Raw genomic sequence first — 20,180 nt, 5'->3', positions numbered from 1 at the left:
TCCTTTGTGACTTGGTTACAGACCAACTTATATCTATCATAGGCTTCCATGTCACCCATTAATTTGTATGTATCCCATGCATTTTTCTTCTCTGCCACATGTCTCATTAGTTCATCTGACAACCATTTAGGCCTAAACCTTGAACAATATTTCTTAGTTGGTATGTAAAGCCTGGTAGCCTCCAAGATTAGTTCCTTGAATGCTTCCCATTTTGAGTTTGCTGTTGGTAACATCATCAGTTGGTCCCACTGTATAGAATTTAAATACTGTCTCAGACCATCATAGTCGCCTTTACGAAAACAAAAACCCTTCCCTTTACCTCTGATGGTAGTTACCTCCTTGAGTAAATCCCACTTCAACACACTGTGATCACTGCCACCTAGTGGTTCATTTATCTGCAGATTCTTAATGCATGAAGAATCACTACTGATAATCAGATCAAGAGTATTGCTCCCTCTTGTTGCCTCACGAACATGCTGATGTAGAAAACAATCATCCAATAAATCCACAAAAGCCTTGCTAGTGTGCGAGTGACCAACCCACAAATTCCAGTCAATATCTGTGAAATTAAAATTTCCCCATTATAAGACTCTCTGATTTACTAGCCCACTCTATTTCCCTGTACAATATCTTATTATACTCATCAGAGTCATTAGGCCTATAGCACACTCCTACTCTCAATTTTGATTTCCCTATGCTTATGTCACACCAAACTGACTCGACACTGCCCTGTCCATCGATGTCGACTGGCTTCACTTCCTTGGACTTTATGTGTTTCTTAACTAATAGCATAACCCCTCCTCCCCTCCTGTCCATCCTTTCTATACACATTGTATTCCCCAAATTCCAGTTCCGCATTACTTATCTGTGTGACACCACGTCTCTGATATCCCAACAATATCTGCCTTTGATGTTTTGAGCAATACCTCAAATTCATCAAATTTATTTACCAAACTCCTAGCATTGGTGTACACGCAGGTATACATGCACCTGTTTCTATTCTTAGCTACCCTAACACAACCCATGTGTTTACTTGTACCGCAATGACTCCCAGCAGTCTCTGAAATATCCTGCATCTTGATTTTCAGGCTTCTGCTCATTTCAATAGAAGCAGTGCAAGAATCACTTCCACCTCTGCCAGTGGCTACTGTTAATCTATTAGTCCTTGTATCCCCCCAACTAGCAGTTTTCCGACCCATCTAACACTGCCTCGACAGCATCAGCAAAAATTCTTGCACCCTTTCTATTTAAGTGTATCCCATCCCTGTAGAAGCAATCTCTCCTGTTAACAAGTACAGTCCAGGCTGAAAAAAATTCTACCCCTTGAGCCTTGCATAATCCCTCCAGGGCCGAATTGATCGACTAGGCTCTCATCATACATTGTAGATAAACTATATATTGTGCCTTGACAATATTAGAGTGAAGAGATAGAGAAATTAAATTGGAAAGTGGGCCAGAAAAAATTCGATTTAAAAAAAAAAAATCAGGATTGCTATTGCATGGCGACAATGCAACAGCACACAAATCCTTAATTGTTGAGGAAACAGTAGACTAGTTAAGCCCCAAAAGCAGTTCCCTATCCTTATAGTTCAGATCTATTGTTTTTTCTATTACCTAAGCCCAAGGTTGAACTAAAAGGTTGCCATTTTCTATCGGACACAACTAATAAACGTCATCCAGGATATCTTAAATTGTCTCAAACAACGGATTCTCTGAATTATTTAGAAAATGGGGAGAGCGGATGCAAATCGAACTAGATGGGATTGTCAAAAAGGAAAAACATCAGAAGCTAAAAAAAAATCACTTGGATAAACTGAAAAATTCGCAAACTTTGACCCAGATTACTCTTAAATGAATGCAACTTAAGGTCTTGTTTCCCAATGCAATGATAAGATCATCCGACAGGGTTATGGTAATATTAATTCTGTAAAAAAAATTCAAACTTTAGTAATTAGATACCAACCGAGAACACACACCGGTTTTAAAACACTTTCCTCGTAATTCTTCTAGTGGAAAGAAACTTTTTTTTTTCCAAAATTATATAAATTTATTTGATAAACATAGAAATTGTTTTTAATTACAAAAATGAGCATTCAGAATAGTAGTAACTCAGAATAGTGACATTTTTAGCACCCCTTCCTACCAAGTGCTAAAACGAAACTGCACCTTAGAACGGATTTATGGTATAAGTCTGAACAACTGTACCATACGATAAAACAATACCAACGAACCAAAATATTCGGTACTAAAATGCTTGATGCAACGACTTAATATAAATCAAGGACTTAAAGATGTATTTCAAACAGCTGTTCCCTGCTATACCTTTTAATTAATCACGAATAAGCTACCCATGGGTAAGCTCATTATAAATTCCAGTTTCTATCTTTACAACCATTTGATGACTCCAAAAGGTCCGGATATCCGACGCTACACTCTTCTATGCACATGCATGCGCATTTGCTGTAACTCCTCATAAATATTCAACAGCCAGTACTGCACAAAACTGCTTAATGTTTGCATGTGTTCTAGAGTAGGTTGTTCCGAAAACCTTTTCGTTGCGTGTCAGCGTAAACTCAAGGTGAAGAATTTTCATCCGTTAAGGTCAAAATAATTCTATCAGCGCGAAGACAAAAGATAAGTGCCCGCAGGAGAAAAACCAGAAAATGCTAGAAGGTAAATAACTGTATCCTAACGGATCTGGAGGATGGAACCGTCAACAGTTCTCTTGCTTAAACTTTAGACTACACAGATGTAAATTCTACTTTGAGTAGGTGTCTTTTTATAATGCAAAATATGAACATCCGCATTCCAAATGTAACATTGAAGACGTGGGAGTTATTTTCAACTGGAAATTTGTCACCTCTCCATCACACAAGTTATTCAATGCATAAACCTTTCCCCATTTTCAAAAGGATAAGAGTAATTATGCAAGCAGATATTAAATTATGCTGTCAACTGAGACGCTACTGATATGCCAGGCGATCAACTCTTTCAGGCAAAAAACTTCCAAGTCAGATAACTTCATAAAGAATATCTGCACGAATGTAATATTATGCCGTTTCGCATTCATATTTTTTTAAAACTTAGACACTAAAAAAAAAAAAGGGCAATTTCAGAATGTATGAAACATGGAAGTTTTCTCGCACGCAGTCGCCATAAGGAGAAAAAAAATTGAGAGAAATCTTTAATTTCCAACTAAAGGTTTTAGTTTACTTCTTTCTTTTTGTTTTTTTTTTTTTGTATCTTTTTAAGGTATGCAGTTTCCTCCATCTAATTTAATAGATTTCTTGACTGCATTGTTTACACAATCACTCTGCCCTTAAAGAAAACGTTGGACCTTAAAAGAAAGCAGCAGCGGCTAAATGAAGAAACCCTTTTCAAATTTTAAACAGGTTTTCTTTTTTTTTTTCTTTTGGTAAAAAATTTCGAAGTGACTCTTGAAGTTTGATACGCGAGATTTTCACGAAATTGCTAGATTAAAGTAGGTTTAAGCGTATAATTACAACGCGCATCCCTACATGTCAGTATAACTATCTTCTTTGTTTTGTTTATTTATTTATTATTTTTTTTTTTAAGGGCCACATAATGAGAACAGCAAGACTTCCGACAGCACAGTTGTTAGGCTGTGACGTCAGGTGTTGGCCCGGTCTGTCAAGTGAGAAGGTAGTAGAGTGTACGGTTCACGCACAGCTGAAGCTGTTGGAATAGGGTAGCTAAAAATAGAAACACAGCTGTGGGATGCGCTCTTCACAGCCTTCAGGAAGGTTACTTTAATCGCGTCCCTGCATTCGCTGCGCGTATGGTTAGCCTCTCGTTTCTTTTTCGCATCCATGGAATGACATAATGCAAGTGAAAGAGCAATCCAGATCCTTGCAGCGAGTCATTAAATATTATTGGGAAATGGAAACAAACCCCACTCGCCAGCGCTGCCATAATACAGCTCTTTAATTCGTTTGCATAATCGTTTGAACATAATCTTTGACTTCGAGTGTGTGGGCGTGCCCAGGCGCTACAAGTCGTGGCTTTAGAAATCTCCATAATGCAAATAATAACACTAAAGCATTCAGCTGGAAGCAATCTTTGCAATGATTATTGTTACTCTAAAAGAAACATTTATGTTAAACGCAGCGAATATTTTTGAATATAAAATAAAGCTTCATTAAAAATTAAAATGTAGTTAAGTACTGTTGCGTGATAAGAAGCATTGTTAATACAACCGTCCTAGCACTTTGGAACAACAAATAACAATAAATGTAGAAGTCAGCAGAACCTCATTAATCCGAACTTTTTGAATGTTTCTCAGAGAGCAGTCGACCGTATAGGGCAGAAGGGACTAGGCTGGCCGGACTTTAAAGCAAGTTAATGTACGCAGTTCGTTACATTTCAGGCGCGTTCGACCTCCCCCCTCAAATTAAATGATTTCTTTATCTGTGATTAATAGAATTAAAAAGTAAACAATTATTTCCTTGTTAGAGAGAGAGAGAGAGAGAGAGAGAGAGAGAACACGAAGCGTGCAACCAAGATTGTCTGAAGCTAACAATACTGCATTAAAACTTTTTTTTTTTTTTTTTTTTTTTTTTTAACATATAAACTGTACGGAAAAAAAAAAAGAAATAATAATTGCCGGATTTCTATTTGCCCGATTTTAATGAAATTTGGCATGGCACAACTTCAAATATTTTTAAAGGGCTCAAATATGAAATTTAATGAAAACACGTCCACTGGAAGTGGAGATGTTACATGCGGACGGACTTGAAGACAATAGGCGCATATGCATATACTGTGTGCGCACACGCACAAACGTACCTAAAAAAAAAAAGCACATTAGGTGCCAAATATCGAATATTGCATTATTTTACACAAATTTCTGTTTTGCATTTTTCTTAGACTATGTTATTGTTACTGCGTTTCTTCAATGTATAAAATCAATCATTCTGCGAAACATCCAGTGGTAGTTTACAGTACTTAATCTTTAAAAAAAATAGAAAATCTTAACTTCCACAGCGGAGGCAAGGTTCGAACCAGTGACCTTTATTTCATACGCAAGCACACTACCCGCCAAACCAATACAGTCAGCAAAGACCCACATTTTGACTTCAAGGTAGTGGCTGTCGCTCTGTGGGGATTATAGGGTTCAGAGCTATTGTATGATCTAATAAAAATAACGAATTGCCCTTGAATACGTAGGCCATATGCATAACCTACAAAAAAACAGAATTTTCACAAAATCCGGAATGTGCTATGCCCACGAAGATGCCAGATTTATGAGGTTCTCCTGTATTTATTAGGCTGTCAAGAGTGCCTACAGAAAGGTGACCAATGCGCCTTATAAACAAGAAATGAACATAACATTTTACAATTCCACCCAAAAAAAAAAAAAAAAACATGGTGGGTAACAGTTGAAAGCAAAATGATTTCCACCAAGAACGGTTAAAAATATATTTTCTTGATTAAAAATATTTGAATTCTGAAATTGGATAAGTTTTCCTCATTTTGAAATCCATGACGGAAAAACAGTATTCATAAGAGAGTGCGTCATATTTATTTAGGATAGATGGGTGTCAAAATATGGGACAATTTCAACTTCTGAGGCTGACAGATTAATTGAATCTGACATTGATAAATTACCTGCATATTTTACAAAATTAAATATCTCTTACATTCCAGACACGGTATAAAGTTTTAAGTGAAGTGTATATTTCCTTTTATCAATGTCACTCCAAATTTCCTCATCAATATCTTAATAAGTATATTGGTTAATGGCTTTAGCTCTGGTCCAGACATTAATGGATAACTGAATACCGAGTCGGCTAATGGGCGAGTAATAGAGGGCAACCTTGGATGACAAATTCAGTTATTCTTTAAAATGATAAAAGAATAAAAAAAAAAAAATTATATTAAATCAATTAAAGCACAAATAAGTACCTTGAGGTTTGGTAACGTCAAATTTCTTCCTATTAGCATTCAAAGATTAACCACAAATGTTCTATTGAACAGAGTAAATTAACCTCATAACTAAAACATTTCTTTTGTAACAGGGGCAAGGTTATTATATCGTAGCCGATATAGTTTTATCATGTTAAAGATTAAAAACATTAAAAAAATAAAACTAAATAGTTCAAATTCGGATAAAATGAGTGTCAATTCTCTTGGAAGCGATCTCTTAATCTTGTCACTTTAATGTGCATTAAGTTGTTACTGTACTAGAAAATTACTAATCAAGGTTAGTAATTTAAGTACAGTTAACAACTCATATCGTAGCACATTAACAAATATTCGTATAATATAATATAAGAAATTATTCCTGGAGTGTAAAACAGGAATAACTTTCCTGTTTAGGCCCCAGGACAGCTACAAGAGTGCAGTCAGAGGACTCCTCAAATAGGCCTCTGAGGTTGGGTATATTCATATTACGTTCTTAGCGTTTTTTCACCAACCTTTCATGGAGTAAAATAAAATCAAAATATAAAATAAAATAAAACAAAACAAATCTTGATAACTATATTTACAATAACCTGTATTTACAAAATTAATATAGGTATTACAATATTAAAAGTATTAAAATATACTAAGTTAAAAGCGATAAAATCCCGTAGCTTTCAAAGGCTCCAGCCTTCTTCTTCAGCAGTACTCTCTATTATTCAGTACACCTTTAAATATCAGCAGGGTAATGGTAGGCATCACATGTTTCCATTCTCACGTGTTCCGCTCTCTTGCATTGTGGAACCGGAAGTGGCTCGAACGGAAGTCGTACGGAACCGTTCATCCTTTTTTAGGATAATAGTCTCTAAAAGGGGGTGAATCCGTACACCCCTATCAATGTTGGTTGTAGAGCTGATCCGCAAACTCTCGAGCCACTTACGGTCCCAGAACCTATGCGCCCGATCGGTGATAGTGGCATCGTTCTGGGACCGTAAGTGAATCGAGAGTTTGCGGATCAGCTCTACAACCAACATTAATAGGGATAGGGGTGTACGGATTCACCCCCTTTTAGAGACTATTATCCTAAAAAAGGATGAACGGTTCCGTACGACTTCCGTTCGAGCCACTTCCGGTTCCACAATGCAAGAGAGCGGAACACGTGAGAATGGAAACATGTGATGCCTACCATTACCCTGCTGATATTTAAAGGTGTACTGAATAATAGAGAGTACTGCTGAAGAAGAAGGCTGGAGCCTTTGAAAGCTACGGGATTTTATCGCTTTTAACTTAGTATATTTTAATGCATTTTAATCTTGTGTTTTAATACTTTTAATATTGTAATACGTATATTAATTTTGTAAATACAGGTTATTGTAAATATAGTTATCAAGATTTGTTTTGTTTTATTTTAATTTTATTTTACTCCATGAAAGGTTGGTGAAAAAAAAAAAAAAAAACGCTAAGAACGTAATATGCAGTCAGAGGAGTTAAAACCAATCATGGGAATAATCGAATGATTAATAATCGATGATATGCAAATTAGTTGATTAAGACGAAATCGAAACAATTATAGAATTGCAAGTATTACCCTGAACATATAACAAAAACATATATAAAATAATGTATATATATAATTAATTATATAAATTATCTAATCCTTTAGACGTTTTACTTTTGGATATGAATATAAATATTTATCAAAACAGGACAAATTAAGACATACAAGAATTTAAATGATAATAGAATAAACCACTCAGTTCGCTGGATTAATCGTAAAATATCTTTTAGAACTGTAAGTAACCTAAAATATAAGAGATAATTAATTGCTTGGGTTGCATAACAAGTTTTACAGTCTCTCTCTCTCTCTCTCATATATAAACGTCAGTGCGCTGCCATTAGGGCTTGCATAAAACCGAGAAATTTCAAAACCGAGTTTAACCGAAGTTTACTCTTAAAACTGGTTTTAAAACCGATTTTCTCAGACTTAGGGAAAATAATTAAAAGCTTATAACACAGGTATTTATTTTATCTTGGGTAGATTGTACGAATCGTAATCAAATCTTTTAAACAAAATCTATCACCTCTTATAGTAAAAAAAAAATTAAAAAATTAAAATGCTCCAAAAAAGTAACAAGCTTGAGATATACAAAATATCTCAAGCTTGTTACAAAATGTATTCAAATCTGAATAAAAACTATCTTCTTGTATAGTAAACAAAAAAATAAAAATAATGTGAAAAAAAAAAACAGCTTGGGGAAATTACTTTTCTATTTATTGCTCAGCTTTTTTCTGAAAATGATCCTTTAAAAAACACTATATTAAGCATTTTTCCTGATAGACTTGACCTTATTTTTGTGTTAAAGAAACCAGTGATCGAAAACTCTCTCTCAGATTGGACAATTATTAGTTTAATGGTCAGCAGTGCTCTATAAACTTTCCCCAGCTTTTCACTTCTACTGCTAGTTGCCTCCAAAATTTTAAATTCTTTGCTGATTTCCAATTCACTCGGATATTTTGAAGACTCTTCAGTTAATCTCTTTATTACACTATGATACTCTCGCATGAGTATCTCCAACATCGGAACTAGTCGAGTCTTTGTTTTCTTCTAAAAGAACAGTTCGTTTATTTTCAGTTTCTTCATTCAACGCTAAGACTCCTTCGGAATGTTTTGCAAATAATCTCTGATAAATCTCTTCAGCATGCTTTTTCAAAACTTGCTTACTTGGAAAATCAAAAGTTCTTTCCTAAACTTTTTGGGGTTGTGTAGATAGCTCAGCAAAGCCACAGTTTGGAAATTTCGTCTTGCATTGTGACCTGCAAAAGGCTTTGGTGAAACTTTAAAGTAAATGGGTTTTCTGCTGTATCAAGCTTAGCAAGCAGAAATTCTATTGAAGACTCTGCTTTAAGTAAGTCTGTATCTTCTGAGGTTATAGCCTTCAGAATCATTTCAACTGGTCGCAAAGTTTCACGTAGCAATTCAAGTGTTTTGCAGTCATCGTCAGACACAGCTTCAGTTGACAATACTGCGCATAGAGCATTTGGAATGCAATTTTTCAATATCAAAAATCTCTCAATCATATAGAATGTGCTATTCCATCTAGTCTTGCAATCTAATATAAGTTTATATTCTTTCCCATTAAATTTTGCTTTAACAAAATTTTGTAATATGTCATTTTTGGTAGGCGATTTTCGAAAAAGCTTGCAAATTTTTCTGACTTTGTTAATAGTTTGTGCAATGTTGGCCATTGGATTGAAGAAATAAATGAGCTCATCGGTAAAGTCGGTTTGATAAAGCATGCCTTGCTGTCTTTCTTCAACTTCTTCATCATCACTACTTTCTTCATTGTCTTTGGGAGACTCAGAGACTGTGGCACCATAATTGACTGCTTTTTCATAAAGTACATCTATAACTGACAGATGTATACAATGGGCTATACATTGTTGATGATTAGGCGTAATTTGCTTGCCAAACTTAATCATCATTGCTGCTCCATCGGTGGTGCAGGCAACAATATCCTCATCCAAGTTCAAACCAAATTCTTTCAAGTGTCCATTCACAATTTGCTCAGTTCTTCTGCTATCAAGTATCCATTCACAATTTGCTCAGTTCTTCTGCTATCAAGTGAACCATTAATCTCAATAAGACCTAACGACCAATGAATGTCTTTTGAATGCACGTTTATATTCATATAACTTTTATTTTGTATAGACGTATATTCGTCTAGAGTCAATGAATACGGTGCACCCAAAACCAATAAATTTGTGAAATGCTGAATGAGTTCTTTTTTCTTAGTTTTATAATAATTCAGAACCATATTTTTAATTCCATTCACTGAGGCTGGTGGTAATTTATCGTATTTATTTCTCTGAAGGTGAAGGCTTGATTGTATAAACTCACTCTTGGCAATTGAATTAAAAGAAAATCCATCTAAAGCAGCTAATTTTGAAATCTCATCTTCCCTAGATTTTTTAACGTTAAAATTTTCTAATGTTCTTACCATTTTTACGGGAGGTTCACTGTTATCTTGTTTAATGTCAATCTGATGCATTTTCTTTAAATGCAACATCAAAGATGATGTAGATCCTCCAGACGACTTCATTATCTTCTGACATTTCAAACATTGTGCTTCATCTTTGTTTTTTCGAGCAAAATAATTCCATACATTTGATTTCATTTTAGACATATTAAGAGTAATAAATATTAATTAGTAGAAATTTATATCACCTACAATTTTAAATAAAAATATTGAAGATAACAAAGGCACAATACTATGTGCCTTTGTTGCGGGAGTGACACAATACTATGTGTCACTCCCGCAAGCACTGAATGAAGAGTCTAAACGAGGCAAGTTTCAAATTTTTCACGAAAGAAATTTATTTACTTGCAATTTTTTTTCCCCAATTAAATCTATTGTATTTTCAAAATTACATAAAAGCTAAATTTGGTGAAGCTGCTTTTATGGAGAACATTTGTCCGCAAATTTAATAGGAATAAAGAAGCAAAAAACTTTCTACGATTGAAATTTGATGCAATATTCAGCGAATCTGTTTCTAGTGGGTAACCATCAATAAGAGGCGTTCCATAACTTGCCTGGCGAACAAGATAGATGGAACTGAGAAATGTTGAGCATTTTCTTTTACGCTATCGCTCCGACTCATTCAGTCGTAAATGAGTACACCGGTATCGTGCCATGATACAGATGGGAAGATAAAAGGTAACCCTCCTAGATTTGGGCCACTTGCCCAAGAGATTCGTACCTTAAAATAAAATAAAAAACATGTTTAAAACATAAAGCAGTTGAACGATCCAGACAAACGAACAAACAAAAGAAAATGTGCGTAACAAAAAACTAGATTCGAGAGTTAACTAAAAAAATATTTGAATCCGGTTTTAGAAGCTCGGTTTCGGTTTTAATAACTCAATATGAAAACCGGATTTAACCGGTTTATAAAACCGGTTTGCAAGCCCTAGCTGCCATAGGGGCAAAAAAAAAAAAAAATCATAAAAGGTAAAGCTTTTGGTAACATAAGCCAGAATATCACCACCGGTGATATTCTGGCTTATGTTACCAAAAGTCCGTAAATATAAGTGGGTAACTGGTCCGTAATAAATGGTCCGTAAATATAAATGGGCAAATATAATGGGTTTGTCTATAAATGGGTAACATAAGCCAGAATATCACCACCGGTGATATTCTGGCTTATGTTACCCATTTATAGACAAATTCAATGGAAACGGTTAGTGCACAAGCAGTTGCTCTTGACACCTCAAAGGCTTTCGATCGTGTTTGGCATAAAGGTCTTCTAAACAAGCTTCCATCTTATGGTTTGCCAACTGTTTTTGTAATTGGTTTTCTCTCTGATCGCTCACTGAGGGTGATGGTAGTCTTCTAATTTCTCCACTAATGCCGGCGTCCCCCAAGGTTCAGTTCTTTCCCCCACTCTTTTCCTCTTGTATATTAATGACCTTCTTCCATTGACTGGAAATCCTATCCATAGTTTTGCCGATGATAGCAAGTTGCATTCCACTTTCCATTTTGAAAAACCTTGACTTACTCAATCAGCTTCAACTTCTCGAATATCCGCTACCAATTACTTAAATGCCGATCTCAAGTGGGGCAAAGACAACTTAGTTGATTTCAGTCCTTCTAAAACTCAGTTTTGTCTTATATCTCGCAAAAAAAAAAAAAAAAGGATTCTTCTGCTCCTATGCTTATCTTTGGTGACACTCCGATTTCTAGGCAAGATGATATCTCTCTCTTTTGGGGATTACCCTGACTTCTAATCTCTCTTGGCACAAGCACATTACAAATATTGCTTCCTCTGCATCTAAAAAACTTGGTTTTCTCTTTCGCTCTTGGCGTTACTTTTCTTCAAAACAGCTGTTCACTCTGTACAAATCGCAAATCCGCCCTAACATGGAATATTGTTCCCACATCTGGGGTGGTGCCCCCAAAACCTCTCAGGTTTCTAGATTCCATTCAGAAGAGGGCAGTTATGTTAATTAATGATTGATCTCTAACAGAGTCTCTCCACTCGCTTTCTCATAGACGTACTGTTTCTGCTGCATGCCTCTTCTACAGATACTTCCATGGGCACTGTTCTTCTGAACTGGCTTCTATAATACTCGCTCTCTTTCAAAAGAGTCCGAACACGTGCCGCCACCAGCCAACATCCATTTACTGTCCAACTTCAAACTCACAGAACCAACTTTTTATCTTACTCGTTTATTCATTTAGCTGCCGTTTTCTGGAACAACCTTCCTTCATACGTATTTCCTGAAAATTACAGTCTACAAAAGTTCAAGTCTAAATCAGAATTCTTTTTTCCAACCCATGCATGGTACCAAGTACTATAGCTTGTAATACTTCTTGTGTTTGGGGTTTTCATTAAAAAAAAAAAAAAAGAAAGTGAACTAGGGCAAAACAACCCTTAGCAATAAAAGTTACACGTATAAACCAAATTATATTTAACACACCTACAGTGATACTCACATGCTTTCAAATATGGCAATGAAACTATCTAGTCTACAGTCCCATTCCGAACTTGACTGATTCACATCATTACGTTCTTCCACACTTAAGCTGAAAAGAGAAAAAGTATAAAGTGAGTCAATAATATTATGAACAAGTTCAATCTATAAGAATATAGTGATCTGGTCCAATTTATATATCAAAAATATACAGTAATTTCCCTGTTTAACGTGATTTCGCACTACGCCTATTCGTTATCAAGCGAATTTTCTATACGAGTACATTTTTATTTAACTGGAAACGAGTGCAGTCTTTGCACTCATTTCCAGTTAAATGAAATGAACTCATTTTCTTTGGATTGTTCCGTCATTATTTCAATTACATTTATAATTTTCAATTCGTACTTATTTTATAATTTGCTACGATCTGAATTATAATTTACGATTTATAAAAAACTTTTTAATAATTGCCTCTCGGTCAATTGCAGTCATGTCATGATATTATCATTCATGGCTTGGTTCTGTAAAAATGTTATATCGGCAAAGCAAAAAAAAAAATTTTTTTATTATTTTTTTTTATTTTAAAAATCTGCTAGTTATCCCCATTGCTTTAAAACTTATTCTGTGCTTAGTGATATGCTTTTAAGCTCTGGAGATATTTTTCACTCTCCTTTCACTTCACTCCTCGTATATTAGGGTATCAGGTTGATCTAAGGGGTTTAAAATGGTCGGTTGGATGACGACTTTGCTATCCCTCAAACATAACATTTAATATATTGTATAATAACATTTATCACTGGGACGCGATCATTGCCTCGGCATTATTTATTATGGAGAAGTAATACTCGCTTTACGTTTTTTTCACTATACGCGGTACTTTTCAGAAACGCATGTATTAACGTTATGCGGGGACTTTCTGACAGTACAAAATTATCAATATGCAACGTAATAAATGCTACTATTTCACTTTATTCATATCCAATGTCTCCAAGAAAAATTTAAATGGGCAATTTGCCGAAAACAATAAGTACTATTAACAGCAGTGAACATACGAATAACCTGCCTAACACAAGCACCCAAAAATATTAAAAATAACAGAACAAATTACACCTGAAAAAGCGACAAGAAGTTAGCGAATATTTGGAAAGGATCATTTATCGAATTAAGCATTTTTAAAAGTCCACAAAGACTCACGTAGAGTTTCTAAGATCAATGTCCAATGAAAAGCAAGAGATTAACTACCATTTACCAAATGCTATTATTAAATATCAACAGAAAAATTAAATGGCACTTTATCATTACAGTTTCAAAACAGCAGTTAGAAACACACTGATGCCTTTTTCCAAGCATAATTTAATTAAAAACAAAAAACTCGTTAGGTCATGCTGTCCAATGTCCTTTGCTATACTGACATGGGTAACGATGGTTTAGTCATAATGAGGATCATCAGGGTAATGGAGCACACATTTCTCGCAGCGGATGAGCTATTATTGAAAGTATACGATTGAAAGTTTCATTATTCATGCATTAAAAGCAAAGAAATTTAGATGTTGCAAAAACGTGTTTTATATTCTAGAATAATGTCATTACAATTAAGACTAGGGTATTTTTCGTTTTGTATAGGACACTACAGAAGAACAAGAATAAAGGCCCCGATTATTTTTGTACACTCGTATATACATACACATTATTATCCATAAGGGTAACAATCAGATTAAGTAATACAAGTATTATGGAGAAGTAATGGTATTATAATGGTTTAATGGTGAAAGGAGGGCGGACTTTATGTATTTCTCAAAAAAAAAAAATTTTTTTTTTCCAATAATTCACATTTTCCTCATAGCCAAAAAAATGAGAATTTTTTTTTTTGCGCTTTCAAATTTTGAACGCAATTTTTTTTTTTTTTTTTGCGTTCAAAATTGCGCTTTCAACTTTACAAAGCTCCAGGTCTCGGCCACTTTGGAAAGTAATTTAGTCCACTGATCTACAACATGCTACTCTAAGCAAACTTCAAGAGATCCAGCCTTCTCTTACTACCTAAGAGTTTATATATGTGCCCCCACCCCAGTTATTTTCTCCCAGTCTGTCAGAACATACCTCCGTCGTTCATTTTACTGATCCTCCCTTAGTAATTTTACGTCTCATTGAGAGAGAGAGAGAGAGAGAGAGAGAGAGAGAGAGAGACTTTATTCCAAGTACATACAATGCGATTGTAATCAGCTAGTGATGGGCATAATCGATTATTTCAATAATCGAAATAACTGATATGCAATGAATGACATTTCGCTGTATGTGACATTTTGTTCAAAGACAATTGGTGACTACGATAATTCGGTGTCACACAGAGATCAGAAATTAACAAAATCAATGAAGTAAAATATTTAGGAAACAAGAAAATATATTTTTTATCCATTTATATTACACTGGTGTTCAAAGAAAGTGCCTAGGAATTTCACATTTCTAACCCTTTTTTCGCGATGGTTATGTTACATTAACGACTAGCATCACAAATAGAAATATAAACAAACGATATTTATCAATAGTTAAGGTAAAGTTAAGTAGTATTTGACAGGTACTCTGAAAATATTCCAAAATGAGTATTTGCAACCTTTATAAAACAGTTTTGGTAAACACGACAATTATGGCTGAAATGTTATCAGAAGCCCTTAATTAGCTTCAGTTTATCATTTTAAATGGGAAAACGAAATGAAAAGTTCACCACGTGCAAACTAATATTTAGTTGAACCGCCTCTGGCCCTGATGACAGCAGCACATCGTCGAGGTACTGACAAGATCAATTTCTGAAGATAATCAACTGATAGTTCGTGGTGGTTCCAAACACGAATTATGGCTTCCTCAAGTTCAAGAAGGGTCTTTGTTTTCTTTCTGGCAACTGCAGATTCCACACGATGCCAACAGTTCTCTACAGGATTCAGGTCCGGCCGGGCTGTTTCCTGGCCAGATAAGAGTTGTAATGGATCGTTCTTACAACCATTTTTACACCTGCAACAAATGTAAACACATTATTGTCGAACCTCTAATGCAGAAATGAAGCTAAAGTAACTACAGAAGTGCCTACTTACACTTTTCGTCCGATGATAAGTTGCAGAGTCGTCCTGAAAGATGCAGTTACTTGGCAGGTTGAAATTGAATTGTCTCTAATGGTTGGCAGCAATTGACCTTCCAATATAGCCAGGTATCCATTGGCATTTACGGACCTTTTATAAACTGCAGGTGACCTACTCCGCGATACGAAATGCACCCCCATATCATTTGGCTGGCAGGGAATTTCACTGTACAGTCTGGATGGTATTCTTCACCACGTCTAAGTCGAATCGTTTGTCTCCCATCAGAGCCATGCAGGTTGAATTTCTTCTCATCTGAGAAAATAACTGACTTCCACTGCTCGGGGGTCCATTTGACATGCTCCTTACACCAAATTAATCGGGCCGTTTTCATAAGGGGCTTCTTCTTAGGACGACGGGCTACAAGTCCATTTTTGAAGAGGCGTCTTCTGACTATTACTGCACTTGCTACCACTCCTGTATGTTCTTCCCATTCTCTTTTCAGCTCAGAAGCTTTGCGGTTTTTAAGGCATAAGCGCTTCAAAACGCGGTCCTGTTTTGGACTAGACTCGTTTGCGTCAGGTTCCTTCTTTCCTATGAGCAGAACCAGTATTTTTGAGTTTGAATTGATTTGGCGCATTACGGCCACAGCTTCCAATGCGCCATTAAAAACCGAACCAAACCAAACCAAAACCTTGAATTTGAAAAGAAATCTACTCACTGTTGACTGATTACAAGACACTCTATAAGCAATATGACGGGAAGAACATTCTTCCTCACGTAAAGCAACAATAGCACTCTTTCTTCGTGGCATCAATTGCACGTAACTCGCCATCCTGACACAAGCAAAGAATGACTGCAACTGTTGCAGAGCGTGCTTATATAGCTGAAAGTAACAGCTGATGCAGTATTACGTCATCACCTACGTGTGTCAATCTTATCTGATGCAATCTGTAAGAAATATTGCCGTATACCTACGTTATTCGGACAATTACAATTTTAAAGGGTAGCGCACTTTCTTTGAACACCAGTGTATAGGAGGATTCACGCCGGTCCTTCTCATAGGAAGGTTGGAAAGTACGTGCTTATTTCAGCATTACTTTGTCAATACTGTAACACCTTTAATCCTGATAAGCCTATTTAGTATTTTTTTTAATATACCTAATTAGTTGAACCCTATGCTTTTCCAGAGCACGAATTGGTTGAGGGTTGGGAAGCTAGAAGAAAATTAAGGGGGCAGAAATTAAGTGAAAGGAACAGAAATGAAGATTATCACTGTGAACTTTGTTAAAGCTACATGATATTTTAGTAACTGGTTGAGGGTTGCGAAACCAAAAGAAACTCACTTATACAGAACCACAGGAAAGCAAAATTAATGAAGGTATAGGTTCTTTTTTCTTTTAAGGTTTTTTTTTTTTTTTTTGGGAGGGGGAGCCGTTGCAGCCTACGCTATTCGAGCAGCACGATTTGGTTTACAGAGTTCGGAAGACAAAAAAAAAAAAAAATGCACCATTTATAGCACGACATCTTAAAAGTTCGCATTTTCTGTCTTGCTTTGCCACACACCGAATTCTCCCAAAGAATTCACCAAATTGTCATATTCACCAATTTTCTTGCACTAAATTGTCGCATAGAGCGAACTGTCATGCAAAGAATTGATGTGATTACATATGGAGGAGAAATCCGATCCGATGTTATTGAAATTAACAATTATTAAGTTTAAGCAAAGATAATTCTTACAAAATAAACAATCAAAATTGCTAAATACTATAACAAATATACTTACTTTCTTCGTTCTTCAAATAAAGAATAGATGGCAGCAAGGCATATAGAAACCAGATTTGGAAGGACACGTGGGTGGGGGCAGGTACTGGCTGGACCGTGCATACTAGAGACAAATAAATAAATAAATAACATAAGAGTACCAGTTAAAAAACATTGGGATACAAGTTAATTCTTTAATGTACGATTACTTTAACACCGGTTAATAGAATGGGCAGAAACTCATTTGTGTTTGATACGTGCGTGTACATATTTTCTCAGGAATAGAAATCAGCAATCATTTAAGAATGGAAATATTCGATGAATCAAATGCCAACCCTTCGCTCTCTAAACAAAAAAAAAAAAAAAAAAACCGCTGACATCCGGATACGCCTTTCAGAAAGAGCACAGGAACTCTCCAAGCAGTCTATCTAACAATAAAAAATAATGATAAAAGAGGAAAGATCGAGAGAAACAGTCATTAACTACAGCTCTCGTGACGCTAGCACTATTGACAGAACAAGCTTAATTTTACGTCACTGCGAAAGTAGTGTTTACATTAACAATCGCTTCCGCGTTCCACTGCATTGAGTTAGAAAACAATTGGCCACACAAAACCTGAGAAGTTCTATAACGCGTACACACACAAAAAAAGTAAATAAATTCTTTGCATTCCTTGGAGGATTTATTTATATATATTTTTTTCTTTTCTTTTCATTCACTTACCTACTAATGAAATTTTGGACTACTTTCCTCCCTTCGTTCTGAAAGCTCAGCGCTTGAATGTAATACTGAACAAAAACTCGTGTCTTGGGGTATTTTCCGAAATCCTGGAGAAAAAAAAAAAAAAGTGCAATAATCTTCAAAGTGTTGCTATAAAGAAAATTCCATTTGTTTAGGTTAATCCTTAAAGGGTTATGAATGCAGTTTACCAAAAAAGAAAACTGCATCCACAATCTTACAATTTCCAGCCTCTTTATATGGTAAAGGGACTAGAAATTCTCTTTAAGCACTACTAGTTAATAACAGAATGTACACGAAGAAAAAGAAATACTTTACCATGTTGTGTTTCAAGATTCGTTGAACAACAGGAGTAAACATTTCCAGGACAATCCTCGACCTTGGGCTCTCCTGGCAGTGCTACAAGAAGTAATATAAAATAAAAATATATAAAACAAAATACTGGTAAGTATATAAAGGAACTATTTATTCTTAATTTTATTCCTTTAAAACAGAAAATAAAAAGTTACCCGGCACAGAAAATCACATATTTCAGATGTAGGCGTTGTTCGATCCAACAGTGGCGTTATGGCAGCTATGATATCCTCATTCCATGACTTTGGTATCCAACTCTGACCCTACAAAAACAAATATCCTGCAATCAGTTAACACACAACAATCAATGTTATTCGTCACAAATTATCGGGATACTAAGGTTATTATATAATGTTTATTCAGAGTACTTGGATAATTTTGTAATCCACGAATTAATTTTGCAAAGATAAAAAAAAACCACTACAGTCAATGATTTCTAAAACGGAAGTTACTGGTGAAACACATCACGGGGGAGTGAGAGTATTAGTGCCGTAACTACTACGCAGTCGAGTAGTCCACGGGGAAGGGGTGACCCTGAGAATCGGTGGCCCGAGGGTTGATATAGCATTGTTTTTAAAGGGCAAAGGAGTCTGTCTGAAATTCTCGCAGATGTCTAAAATTTGTACTTACGCTTCTAAATAGAATCCACCGATCTTATACAAGGGAACCTTGAACATCATCACATCGAGACTCCCCTTGAAATATCGAACACAGGCACGATATTTCGAACGGGATAAGAGGAGATAACATGCGAAAAATTAGCTGCCGATACAAACTGTAAGACAAAAAAAATAATAATAATAAATAAATTTAAATGAGAAGGCTAGTGCTTCATCTTCGTTTGCTATTAAACATCACGCGTATTTAAGACAGGTACAGATATATCTGTAATGAGTTTCCAGTGAGTTCCCACAGATTCGATTCGCAAGATACTTCTGTGATGTTGCAAGAACCCTGCAAAGCCAGTTGGTGTGGGTAAGTTGTGGTTATCGTGAGTTATGTGGTGTTGATGAGGTGCCCCCCAGGGTGAAAAAAAAGGACCTAGGGGATTGTGGCCTGTAGAAGGGCACTGGGAGCACATAGGTAGGCTGGAGTGAGGAAGGAAAAGTTCAAAAGGTGGATGGCCAAGTGCAAGGCACTCGTAAGACACTAGTCTATCCCACATCAAGGACGATCCCAGTGTCAGCAGATATCCCACTTCCAAGAAACTTAGGAGAATTATCGTCTGCATGACGCATCCCGAAGGTGAAGTAGTAGATTGGGAAACCTCTCCCGGAAGGTATAGGCAATCCTATCTCAGGGGAAGCACCTCAAGGTTAACAAATGACATCTCCAGATGTCTGAAGGTAGATCCTACCACGGTGAAGGAGATATGCAGTCTTCCGGAGAGTTCCTGGTGTATTTATGTCATGCTCATCACCAAGCGAACGTATGAGCATATGCGAAAACAGCGAGCAAGGATATGAGAGTTAATTTTTTTTTATACGTTATAAAAAATATTAATTTTGTAAGACAAAGTCTTACAAGTTAAATTAAATATAAAAATAATTAAAGAAAGAACGCTAGGTAGGGTGATATTGTAAACCTTTCAAGAGAACACTTAAAGTCATAAAATTTAAGATAGTGGGTCTCACGTTAATGGAATTGAATTAAGTAGAGTTTGTACTTAATGTAGGGACATTAGAGGGAGAAATATGATCGGCGTCCACTCCCTAAGAGCAAGCGAAGATAGCTAGATGGAACAGTGGGTGGTCAGTGGATGGAGTTGCAAGGGACGGAGTGCTCTAGAGGCTACATCAGGGGCCAGAGGGGAGCGGTCCCGGTTTACCGTTAACAGAGAAGGCTTGGTCCAATTTTTGGGGGAG

General features: G+C 35.9%; 1 protein-coding gene across 4 annotated transcripts in view; it reads right to left on the bottom strand.

The window, feature by feature from the left end:
* Positions 1–20,180, bottom strand: part of LOC150082880 (C-Maf-inducing protein-like) — a 451,841-nt gene that overhangs the window by 77,809 nt on the left and 353,852 nt on the right. For all 4 annotated transcript variants that reach the window (XM_090377643.1, XM_090377645.1, XM_090377646.1 and 1 more), the window contains exons 6-10: positions 18,471–18,578; positions 18,280–18,360; positions 17,947–18,050; positions 17,246–17,347; positions 12,417–12,506 (exon numbers count right to left, since the gene is read on the bottom strand). In XM_090377643.1, coding sequence (XP_090233769.1) covers positions 12,417–12,506; positions 17,246–17,347; positions 17,947–18,050; positions 18,280–18,360; positions 18,471–18,578 — 485 coding nt within the window. The remainder of the gene's footprint in view (positions 1–12,416; positions 12,507–17,245; positions 17,348–17,946; positions 18,051–18,279; positions 18,361–18,470; positions 18,579–20,180) is intronic.

The sequence above is a fragment of the Mastigoproctus giganteus genome, chromosome 7, assembly GCF_048544385.1.
Source record: "Mastigoproctus giganteus isolate SK-2022 chromosome 7, ASM4854438v1, whole genome shotgun sequence".
NCBI lineage: Eukaryota > Metazoa > Arthropoda > Arachnida > Uropygi > Thelyphonidae > Mastigoproctus > Mastigoproctus giganteus.
Note: the sequence above shows the minus strand (reverse complement) of the source record. Positions and strands in the feature narration are given on the sequence as shown.